General features: G+C 39.4%; 1 protein-coding gene across 2 annotated transcripts in view; it reads right to left on the bottom strand.

Moving 5' to 3' along the window:
- The window catches only part of PRKN (parkin RBR E3 ubiquitin protein ligase), a 1,227,966-nt gene that overhangs the window by 605,050 nt on the left and 609,853 nt on the right, over window positions 1–13,063 (bottom strand). For both annotated transcript variants that reach the window (XM_054023728.1, XM_054023729.1), the window contains exon 5: window positions 7,604–7,687. In XM_054023728.1, the coding sequence (XP_053879703.1) occupies window positions 7,604–7,687 (84 nt within the window). The remainder of the gene's footprint in view (window positions 1–7,603; window positions 7,688–13,063) is intronic.

The raw sequence follows: 13,063 nt of genomic DNA, 5'->3' as shown, positions 1-13,063 counted from the left end.
GCTCTTCACCCCTTTAATGATTACAGGGCAGTTGAGAAAGACAGAGGCATACACTCCTGTATAAGGAAACAAGCACCTGGATATGTGTCTATAGAATCAGCTTGCATCAACTTTTGACTAAAAGAAGTGTCCTAAAAATTCAGTATACGGGCATAGGACTGGAAGAACTTGAGACACAGAACAAATTTCTTCTGCTTGGAAGCAGCACTCCATAAACCATTTGCACTAATTAATTTCAATGGTCAACTATCAGTAACGTTTTCACACATTTTATGGGACTTTGATGCTCAAGCAAGGGTTGCATTCTGCATTGGACAAGGTCACCTCTGGCTGCCTAGATAAATGACAAAGGCTCAAAAGCAATTCAAGCTCTAACTCAACTACCCTCAAGGAAGAGTAAAGCCTAGCATCCTGGAGACTAGAAGAACGCTAATTTCCATAGGTTTTTATTTAACCTATTCAAGAAAAAGAACAGAGAACAGAAAAAACAAAACCAGAGGAACTCTTGATGGACGCAATCATCTCTTTAAAACAAATGTTCTGTGCTACTGATTGAATATGCCATCAGATAGCTCATGAAAGATTGAGGTTCTTCCTTATTTAGGAAGGATTCCTGGTCAGTGAAATAGTTCTAAAAATGTCAGGGTGTGTCACTTTCCACTCTTCTATCTCAAATCAAAATGTGTCTGTGAATCAGCAGCAGAAGGCAACAGTAGCACCAGAAGATGAACTACACTTATGCTCACTCCTTGGAGTAATGTGGAGGTTTTTTAATACAGGTTTGGTGTGTTGCACAGTAATAGCATTATCAGAGTCTAGAAGAACTACAGCAACTCAGGAGAAAAATCTTGGGGTTCAGTGCATGCATTGTTTGTAGTGGGCCAAATTTGCGTCCTTTGAACTTTTTGTCCACTACTTCACAGAGCCAGGAAGTATTCAATTGTTTTTGTACAGAGGGCTACCCTCTATCATCAGTTCAAGATGAGCATGTACTAATCAAACTTTCTTTTTTATGAACTTGTTTGCGCTCTCATCTTTCTTGGGATATCACCCTACAACTTAAGACCTAATACAGAGATACTGTCACATCACATAGCCGAAAACTTTACTGAACTAGAAGAAAGACTGAGAAGAATATTACAGCAGTGTAACAGTGTAACTTTGAGGATGATAAAAGACAAACTTTGTATGATTGGCTCTTAGAGCCTGCCAGTTTCATGAAAGGAGAGAGTAGTCAGTCAGTCATGAATAGGTATGTTAAGGGTGTATTATTTATCTTTTATACATTCTAGTTACCCTTAATTACTGTATATTATAGCAAAGAATTAGCAAATTCTCATTTGCTATTTCTTTTGCACCAAAAACTCATATCTTGGGCTCAAAAGCACAATACATGCAGTAGATCATATAAAAATAAGTTCATTTTAGTCTATACTGAGCAATTGAGCCATGAAAATTAGTCAAATAATTTTCACATTTTTGACTACCCTGGAACATATATCCTCCATTACAATCCATTGTATCATTAAGGCACTCATGAAATCATTGCTGAAAGTTGAAATATTTTACTTAACTTTAAATTGAACTTCTGATTTCTATCCTTTTGAATGTTGTCAATTCCTGTATTTTCATATTTCTATCTAACAAAATTAAAGTTCCCAATTTCTGGCAAGAGACTAACTTTGTGTTGAAATATTGCCAAATTAGTATTATAGAGAGAACATGCTGTATCTTGAAGATATGGTACAAACCAAGATTTATAAGTAGTGGAAACTGATCAAATAAAACATTTATGCAAAACTCACACTTATATTCTAGTTGAGTTTAAGAACACTACTTGCTGACAACTGAAAATAAACAGTCCTTACAAATTTTCATTACTCATCCATCAGAAAGAGTGATAAATGGGCTATAGAAGCTATTCCACTAAAGAGTAATCCTGCTTTCCTCCTTCATTAAGTCCATCATCAGGACAATCAAAAGCACATGGCTAGGGAAAGGAAGATCTGCATCAGTGACAAGGCATTACAGAAATATTGTTTCTGCTATGAACAACACCATCCAACATAAAATAGGAGTGGGCTAAAAGGCTATCTCATGCACTATCCAACATGGAGTGAAAGACTGAAAAAAATAACATTTCTATCACTGAATGGAAATGGATTCACTGGAAGCCAAAGGTAATCAAGCTTCTCTGAAAATCACTTAAGGTGCCTTAGTATGGATTTAAATGCCTAGCCGTTAGCATCCAAGTTTGAAAGATTTGGCTTTTAAAGCCATTTAATTGAAGAATATTGGAATCAGAGGTCATCAACTAGATTTCACTGGTTTATAACATTAGGGAATCAATTAAATACTCACTCTGCCTTTTTCCACACTACTTTTTACCCATTTAATTTTAAGCATCAATAGTTTTCCCTATATACAATGAGCACAAAATACAGATGTAGATATGTAATATCAATGTCTAATTTTGGTAGACAGAGGAAGTGTCTGTGGCTGCCTTTGTGTGGACAAATGTTCAAATTCTTCCTCTACAAAATTAAAAAGTTGTGTCTCAGATTAATAAATATTTAAATAAAAAGAGATTTTAAAATATTTTAATGATAAATAACCAGGCAAATAGGCTTCATGGTTACTGGTCCCAGCTAGAAGGTATCTACGAAGACAATGGTGCAGAAACAGCTCTATGAAATCATTGTAGTTATGGTTGCTTAAGCCGTTGGTGAAGTTGGTCAAATCCTACAACTTTCTTCCACAGAGTAAAATGAATGGTTCATCCATCCATTATCATAATTTGAAATTCTAGAATACTGTGGTGATGTGTGAATCTACAGTCCAGATCTTCTTAATCAAGATGCTAGGTTAAAAAAGTACACCTTCATGCAGCTCCTGCAACTCTCCCACAAGAAACAGGAACCACAACTGTCTTCATGAATTCTAGTTTGAAAAGTCTTGCTTCAATTAAAAAAGCAAACACCACAAGGATTGGACAGTTTTAAAATATTCAGTATGTTCATGTCCTGATTTGTCAGTGGTAACCCCTAGAACATGAACTAATCTAAATATTATTTACTTTAAAAACTTTTGTGGGAAACTGGATACCTCAGGAGGATCCATAATGAGATATAGAATATCATCTTCTGCTGGTACAAATCCAAGCCAAAGTGGTAGCAATAGCTGTTTGGTGTACTAAATTCAGTTCCCAGTGGACAGGTGTCCCAGAATTGGGTACATGCATTTGTTGGAAGTCTCAACAGATAGAACGAGTTTGGACATGCGGACCCCATACCAGATGCACTCACCTCATCCACCAATTACGACACAATCTCTGATTGCCATATCCCACAGGGGACCATAAGTGGACAGAGACTGACGTCCCCAACTTCCATTCCCTGTTCTCTATCTGGAAAATGGAGCTTCAGTTTCATCTCCTGGCTTGCTGACCCATGTAGGAAGTCACTAAAAGTACAGAACTCTGTGAATAGGAAAGGAATCCTTCCACTGTCGAAGCAAGAATACAGGCAGGTAAGTAGCACATAGAGATGTCTATGTGGAAGCAGATCTAACTGATAACAGATAAGGAGGGATCACTACACATTATTTTGCACAGGCCTTTGAACAACATGGGTGCAGCTGTTCAAATCACTTTGTGAACTATCAATGATATCAGAGCTGGTACTAAAGCAGTATCTTTATCTTGGTAATACAACTATCTCCTATGTCATGAAGGCAAATTTATACATGATAGTTAAGGCTAAGATTTTGTCACAGATAGACCTGAATAAAGACTGGGAGTAGCTGGGTCACTACAAAAAATAATTTTCCCTCTGTTGATATTCACCCCTTCTTGTCAACTGTTGGGAAGGGGCCACATCCACTTTAACTGAATTGGCTTCGTTAGCACTGACCCCCCCACTTGGTAAGGCAACTCCCATATTTTCATGCACTGTATATTTATACCTGTCTACTTTTTTTTTTCCCCACTCCATGCATCTGATGAAGTGGGTTCTAGCCCACGAAAGCTTAAGTCCAAATAAATTTGCTAGTCTCTAAGGTGCCACAAGGAATCCTCGTTGTTTATGCTGATACAGACTAACATGGCTACTTCTCTGAAACCTAGGCGTTCTAGGTATAACTAAAATACAAATAAATGTCCGAAAGACAGACAAAAAATAATGCCAGCTAAAAAGTCAGCTCAGGTCTGTCCAAAACTTAGTTTGTGATTTCTGAAGAGATTCATAAACCACTAGGTGCCCCTGGGCTGGATCACAGGTTTGTAACAAAACACAATTCCATCTCATTTAAGTTTCATTAAGAAAGTTTCACACAGCATTGTTAATTATTCTGGCAAATCCAGCTACATAAAATGAGTCAGACCAGAATACACAGGGTACCCGAAAAGAATCTACCTTAGCTAACAATGCACTGAACCCATCCATCCTGAAGAAAAAAACTAAGAAGCAGAATGAGTGAACAACATTAAAAGAGATAAGAACCCTGAAGAAGCATAAACAATCTATATCTAACTACCATAGTACCTTGGGTTGGTGGGAGGGAGGTAGTACATATCTATGCCAAATATGAAATTAGTTTATTATAGTTTGTCAAAAAATAGGTAAATCTTTAGTAAATCCTCTTCCCAACTAACAAGGAAGCTATAGCCCTTAATGACACAAATATTATAAGTATAATATTTTCTCACGTTAGGCAAAAAACCCCTAAGAACTATGGACTTCATAAATGCAACATGTATATGTATTTGAAAAGAGAGAGTGGGGGGGGCAGGTTTTAATTACATTGAATTATTTATGGAATAAAGCTCTTTTCCAGAGGACTTGATGCTGGTGAATGGTTATTTTTAGGGATGGCAACAAACAAGAATTCTGCTTTACAAAAAGTGTCAACATTTCGATATTTGTTTTCATTCTGATGCATTCTGAAATGTATCATGTAAACAAACAAACTTCCTCCATTTCCCGCCCCCCACAAACAGACACACAGGAACAACACCCCAGAATAGCTAACAGCCCAGTGGTTAAGGGACTCACCTGATAGGTGGGACACTCAGGTTTTACCTGGTTTGGGGCAGGGACCTGAACCTGCATTTTCCACATTCCAGCTGAGTACCACCAGGTTATAGAGTCAGTCTCTCTAACTGGTACAAGGAATATTTAACTATTTATACAGAGTAGAACAGCTCCAACAGGGAAGACTGAGGGAGAGAGAAAGAGCCCTGGACAGGGATGACTGACACCATTTGACTTCTGTCTTATGCAACTATAGGTCTGTCGCATCCTAGGCGCATTTAACATGTGCGATTTCAGCTTTACATGGTTGGCAAAACCAAAACAAAAAACAAAACAAAAAAGAGAAAAATAACAATTTAAATACTGTTTCTGTAGTGCGGACGATTCCACCCGCCATTCACTCAATGTAATTTTGACTATAAGCAATTTTCGCTTTAGGCGCTGACTGCGAAACGTAACCCCAGCGTAAGATGAGACAGATCTGTAATGAGGTTTGAGAAAGATAATGATGTTATCTTCTTGAAATATAGAGATTAAAACAAGAGCACCACAATACTGATCATCTAAAAATGAAAAATATATCATGCCCTGAAGGTTGATAGGTTGGACTCTGCTGGGTTGAAAATTAAAGTGATTTCCAAGGTGTGATGCTGGGGCGCACTCACCTCTCGTGGGTGCCTCCTGTCGGCTAGGTCTGACAGTTTGTGTCCATTTGTTCTTGTGTCCACATGGGCACTTAACTTAAATAGCTCCTCTCCCTCCCTCATATTTATCCCTCTGATATACTTATAGATAGCAGTCATATCTCCCCTTTTGGTTAGACTACACAAGCCAAGCTCTTTGAGTCTATTCTCATAAGGTAGGTTTTCCATTCCTCAGATCATCCTAGTAGCCCTTCTCTGCACCTGTTCCAGTTTGAATTCATCTTTAAGTGTTCCAGATGAGGTCTCACCAGTGCCTTGTATAATGGTACTAACACTTCCTTGTCTCTACTGGAAATACCTCACCTGATACATCCTAGGGCTGCATTAGCCTTTTTCACAGTCGCATCACATTGACAGCTCATAATCAGCCTGTGATCAACCAATACACCAGGTCTTTCTCCTTCACTGTGACTTCCAACTGATAAATCCCCAGTTTAAATTCTTGTTGTTAATCCTTAATGCATGACTTTGCACTATTAAATATCATCCAATTTCTATTTTTCCAGTTTACAAGGTCATCCAGATCTTGTATGATATTCCAGTCCTCCTCGGTATTGGCAATACCTCCCAACTTTGTGTCATTTGCAAATTTTATTAGTGCACACATTTTTTGTGCCAAGGCCAGTAATAAAAATGTTAAATAAGGTTGGTCCCAAGACAGATCCCTAAGGAACTCCACTAATAACCTCCCTCCAGCCTGACAGTTCACCTTACAGTATGACCTGTTGTAGCCTTCCCTTTAACCCGTTCCTTATCCACCTTTCAGTTCTCATATTAATCCCCATCTTCTCCAATGTAATTTCTCATGTGGAACTGTATCAAATGCCTTACTGACATCCAGGTAGATTAGATCTACTGCATTTCCTTTGTCTAAAAAATCTGTTATCTTCTCAAAGAAAGATATTAGTAACTTTGTTACCACCTCTTGAGTACAACAATTGAAACAATGTAACCTATCATTTAGGCTATTTACTTTTTGCAGTTCACCAAGCTTGGAACAGATCATTTAACTTTAGGAAACATGCTAATAGTCCTTTCTTATCTTAATTACCTGTTAATCACATTGCTTATAAACAAAATTCTACAAAAACAACAAGGAGTCTGGTGGCACCTTAAAGACTAACAGATTTATTTGGGCATAAGCTTTCGTGGGTAAAAACCTCACTTCTTCGGAGCATCCAAAGAAGTGAGGTTTTTACCCACGAAAGCTTATCCGAAGAAGTGAAGTTTTTACCCACGAAAGCTTATGCCCAAATAAATCTGTTAGTCTTTAAGGTGCCATCAGACTCCTTGTTGTTTTTGTAGATACAGACTAACAGGGCTACCCCCTGATACTTGACACCAAACAAAATTCTGACTCCCTGCCTCAGGGGCACAAGCTGGAAGCAGTCGCCTGTCTCCTCTGCAGAACATTGCACATGCCTACCTGAGGCTTGCAGTTGGGGGGGTGGGGGAGGTGACAACACCCTCCCATGTCCCCCCAAACTATGCCTATTGTTTAGGGGGGCAATGCCCCCTTCTGCCCCCGCAATCCACCTATGCTCTTAACAGCTCCTTTAGATTTAAATCAATGCAGTCAGACAGAATATCGGCAAGCAGGTAAACTGTGGTACATATATTCATAAAAAATACAAATCTTCTGCATTTTCCACAGGGAGATAATGTTATTTTCTGACCAGTGACTGAGAGATATCCCACTTTTGTAACCATATTAGAAGTACTTGATTAGACATAAATAGTAAATTGCCACAGATTCTATATTTTAAACAGAATTAGTGACTTACATCAGTAATATAACAAATCTTTATTTCTGCAATGGTCTCATTACACTGAGTCTTGGAGAAAACATGACATTTAACAATATCTTACCGCTATATCTCCACGACAGTTTCGGGATTGGCAAGTGCCAGCTATTCTGTTTGGCATCAGCACATCCTCCCAGCAAGATGGACCCTTTAAAATAAAATCCAAACAACTTTTTAAATCTAATTGTTAAGAAAAGATATAAAAGTTCCTCTTTACTGGAACTTTGCTAGACGGGAACTTTATTACTCTTCTGCTAACATAATACAGTCAAAGGTTCTAGCATTGCTAAAAAGACATTTATCATTAAAGCTTAATCATTAATAGAAAATGCAGCTCCTTCTGTTCTGTGCCTACTGTTCCTAAGAGCACTCAAACTCTCAACTCTGTATTTCCAATGCTTAAAGTTAGCCAGGGATACTTCTTCATTATGATTAAAAAAGCTACAGAAGACCCATGTTCTGTCTGAATAATATATATCTGAGCCTGCAGTTGATCGACTGAAAATGGAAAAATGACAACGTTGTTAAGAGGGGGAATATATGGAATCTAAGGTTGGGAAAATGTTAAGTGGCTTTCTTGTATTTGTTTGCTTAACCATTTAAGTGGCTTCTGTTTTACTGAGATGAAAGTCAATACACAAGGGAGGACTTGGGCCTACCTATCACATGGACTTCGATATCTTTTATTTTAAACCAACAAGAGAATTGCTTCAGACTTTCTTCAATCATCTTCATCATCACCACCTCTAAACATAATATACATTAGTAATCAAAAAGTATGCAACAAGGGAGTAAGACCATATTGATGGTGTTTAAATTATCATATCTCATCTAAATATTTTGTTAAAGAAAAAAAGCCATTTCTAAAGTAAACAGATAGAAAATCTTGAATGGTCATTGCTACAACTTGTTGATTGGAAACAATATTTATGGTTCCGATAAAAGATAGACAAAAAGAAATAACTTCCAAGTTAAAGACTACAGTCATCATTATTAATATTCCAGAATTGCAAAGTATTATATCTGTAAGATACGCAAGTATCCCCTGGTACCCAAAACACTGGAAATTACAATAAGGTTTCCAATTTTATGTTAATCTCAAAACTACTATTAACAAACAAATGATAAAATGATGTGATAGAAATAAGAAGCTCACACACACACATACAACCGACAAGAACAAAGAATAAAGGCTTTAACCATTAAAAACATTATTAATCAAATTTAGATGCTGCATAGGACAGTCACTTCTGATGGAATTAAGTAGTAAACTATACGGAAACCCTACCATGTGAAAGGTTTATTTATACAAAAACAAAAACTGGATCTCTCAGCATTTGGGAAATTAATGACAATGTACATTGTGGCCAGATTGTAAAAACCAAGTCCCAAAACTTACCCTGAACTCACAATGAACCATATCCTTTCCACCCACTCTAACTCTTAGGGAAAGAACAGCCCTTTGGCAAGCGCTACTGATTGCATTATTTGCAGTTACTATTGGGTATGAATAAAGGTTGTTACAATGAAGGCCCCATGGTGGATGCAAGGTTACCTCCATGAGAAGGTGATGCAGTCTCACCTCTCTAGCTTTCTTAGTTCAGAGCTTCACGTCTCTACGACTTTGGCACCTGTCCCAGATGTGACCTTCATCTAGGCATTTTCAACAGGAGGGTCACTTATCAGCACAGACTTCTTGCAGCCAATGCAATGCTTAAAGCCTGGAGACAGAGGCATTCCAAGGACCAAGAGTCGGGACCCAGAACCAACTCTCTAAATCAAACAAGTAAAATAACAGATGAAACATATTCTAAAGTACTAACTATTCATGGAGTACACTAACTATATACAGGAAAAGCAAATTCCCTGGAAGGGAAAACATTTGCAAAGCAAGCCAACATGCTCCGTCTACCAATCTCAGCCAGCAAGAAGGACCTGATGGGGCAGCTCCAAACTTTATACTACCTCACAGCAGCATGAGCCAGAAGAAAGTACACACACCACACCAAAGGGCACCAATAAGGGAAAAATCTCCAACTATGTACTGGTGCACTGGGCATGCATGCACCTGAAGTGGAAAGGACATGTTGCAACATAGCTCAAAGAACAACAGTTGCAGAACAGGTTAATAACTTTTTTTTTTTTTTACTAATGGGTGTGAATAAAAGTCTTTATAGTGACTCCTCAATTATTTTGCAGGGAGTAAACCAAAACATAAATGGTGATTTAAAACAAACATTCTGCTTTTAACAAGTAACCAAAAATTAAAAATAGATGAGGTAAGGCAACAAAGGAACCTCGCTCAAGGCATCCTTTCCAAGGCTGGTCTACACTGGGGGGGAGGGGAGGGGGGTAATCGATCCAAGATACGCAACTTCAGCTACGCAAATAGTGTAGTTGATGTCGAAGTATCTTGGATCGAATTACCTGGGGTCCACACGGCGCGGGATCGACGGCCGCAGTTCCCCCGTCGACTGCGCTACCGCCGCTTGCTCTGGTGGAGTTCCAGAGTCGACGGTGAGCGTGTTCGGGGATCGATATATCGCGTCTTAACGAGACGCGATATACCGATCCCGGATAAATCGATTGCTACCCGCTGATACGGCAGGTAGTGAAGACATACTCCAACAGTTAGAGGAGGGAGACTCAATCTTATTACCATAACTTTACTAGGAATCAGACATAACCTAAAAGACATTAAGGATTTATAACTATATTTATTGTATATTGCCAGATCTTAGTGTAATTTAAATTGCAGAGGAAAGATCCATTCGAAAACCTCTCTCCCATTATTCTTTGTGCGTGGGATTTTTACCTTCATTTATGGGAATTTAAGTGATTTATATACAGTTGACATAATCACTTCAGATGATCCTTCTCCAGAAAGAATTACACACATTTATGTGGAGTACTATATGTGAACATGATGCTTTTCAAAATACTTTGATCCTGATCCTATTTAATATCAATGGTAAAACTCCCATTGACTTCACTAGTATAAGATTGTACCCAAGACACCTAATTCTTCTCTCACCTACACCATTGTACACTGGTGTAACTCTCTCAAAGTCAATGGAGCTATACCAGTATAAGTGATAGAAGAATCAGGCACAAGGTCTCTACACAAGGAAGTCTCTACACAAGGAAGTTTATAATCCAAAGAACCTATCCTGGAAGGACATTACCAGCCATAGCGTTCATCATCAAGGCTTCATGAGCAGCAAACACTACAGGTCAATTTTTGTATACTGGTGCTTCACTGAAATCAATGGATGCACACCAGCATAAAATTTGCCCAAACATCTGGAAATAAGAGTTTCCAGGACTGGTCTCCAAGTCAAAGAAAAATAAAATATAATAAAGGACAGTAGTGCCAATGCAAGAAAGAAGAGATATAAAAATAAGTGGCTATTAAGGAGGGATTTGAAGGAAAGCACAGTTATATTGACTGTGCCAAAGTGGTTTATAAATATTACTGAATTACAACTTTCACTTTCATTTTCTGTAGGCAAAAACTACCCAGACCAAAAAGAAAAATCATATATACTTTTCCCCTTTTGATAGTTTATTGCCTGATGTAACTTGCACTTCAAGTCAATAGTAGTGTTTTAGTTTACCCTGACAGGTATTAGATCAGGGGTGGGCAAACTACAGCTTACGGGCCGGATGCGGCCCCTCAGGGCTTTGGATTCGGCCCACATCCCTGCGGCCCCCGGGCGGGGGGGGCAGAGGGCTCCATACATTGCCCTTGCCTCCAGGCACAGCCCCCGCAGCTCCCATTGGCCAGGAACGGGGAACCACGGCCAATGGGAGCTTCAGGGGAGGTACCTGGAGATGCAGCAAGGGCAGTGCATGCAGAGCGCTCCTCCCTCCCTCTCCAAGGGGCCGCAGTGCTTCCGGGAGCAGCACGGGGCCAGGGACAGGGCAGGCATGTAGGGAGCCTTCCCTGGCCCCGGTGCGCGCCGCTGCAACCCTGGAGCCCGAACCCCTCTTGTACCCAACCCCCCCCCAACCCCTTGCCTGCACCTTGCACCCCTCCTGCACCCCAACGCCCTGCCCTGAGTCCTCTCATACATCCCGCACCCCTCCTGCACCCCAACCCACTGCTCTGAGCTCCCTGCTGCACCCTGCACCCCTGTGTACCCCAACCCTCCTGCTGTACCCCACACCCTCCTGCACCCCAACACCCTTCCCTGAGCCCTCTCATACACTCCGCACCCCTGCTCTGCCCCAATCCCTTGCCCTGAGCTCCTTCCTGCACACCGCACCCCCTCCCACACCCCACACTCCCTCCTGCACCCCAACCCCCTGCCCCGGCCCTACATACAATTTCCCAACCCAGATGTGGCCCTCGGCCCAAAAAGTTTGCCCACCTCTGTATTAGATTGAGCATTTAAGGAAACACAGTGGTCTAGCAGCTAGAGACCGTGGCAAGGAGTCAGGAGATGTTGGTTCTGTTCTTGACTGTCACTGACATGCTGAGTGACTAAGGGAAAGTCACTTAGTCCATATCTAAACTGGCCCATAGCAAAATGAGGTTAATACTTATCACCCAAATCTGTGAAGAAGTTGCAGCTCTTCAGATGAAAGATGGTATGGTATGTAAAGTGTTGTTAATAATAATTTCACATATTTTAAAAAGATACTGTTTAGCTGAAATCTTATATCTAACTTTCCATGTTAGTAAAGCAGCAAAAGTTATAAACCCTTGCAAATGCAATATAATTAAAATGCTGACATTTGTTTAACGATACTGGTACTAAATGTCATTGGTATAATTGTGCCAAAATAAAAACACAAATTCAAGTGAGATAAGCACTTTGAAATGCAATTTTTGTTTTGTTCTTTCCTAAGCTTTAGAAAAATCTGTCAAACTACAAATCAGCCAATCAGTCGCACTGTTGAAACACATTGTGCATTACAGTGTTTATAATTATTAGTTTATATTAATCAGAGTGTATTATGAGAAGAAAAAACCTCCTGATTGCAAGATTAAAGAGACTGCCCTTCATGTAGTAGTCACATGGCTGCTAAAGAAAGCTGCAGATCAAAATAAAAACACCAACCATTTTTTTTCACGCATGTAAAAGGGAAAAGAGCAGAATAAAAACTAAGTATCAAGAAGACTGGAATATGAATGAATAAGAAAAAAAAATAAAGAAGTATAGTTGAATTTACTTTAACTATTAATATGTGTTTTTATTTTTTCTATTTTGGGGTTTTTGGGGGGAGGGGATGGGAGGCATATTGGATCGTAGGTCCATGATAAAGACAGGAAAGACAAGGAGGATTCAGGTCCCCTTAAATGTATCGGCAGAAACTTGATTAAACTGGGACTGCTTTCCAGCAGTAGTGAAGGTTTAACGTTACTTTAAAAGCTGTAGCTGCATTTTGATCCCTTGCAATCATCACTTTAAAAAACGAAAACTGGAGAGGTGTTCTACAGATCTCAGATGACAAATTATTCAAAATGCAGTAGTTAGATTGAGTTGTTGACCTGTGAAATCAGAGAAAGGTCGGAAAC

Source organism: Malaclemys terrapin, chromosome 3 (assembly GCF_027887155.1).
Source record: "Malaclemys terrapin pileata isolate rMalTer1 chromosome 3, rMalTer1.hap1, whole genome shotgun sequence".
In the NCBI taxonomy this organism is placed as follows: Eukaryota; Metazoa; Chordata; order Testudines; family Emydidae; genus Malaclemys; species Malaclemys terrapin.
Note: the sequence above shows the minus strand (reverse complement) of the source record. Positions and strands in the feature narration are given on the sequence as shown.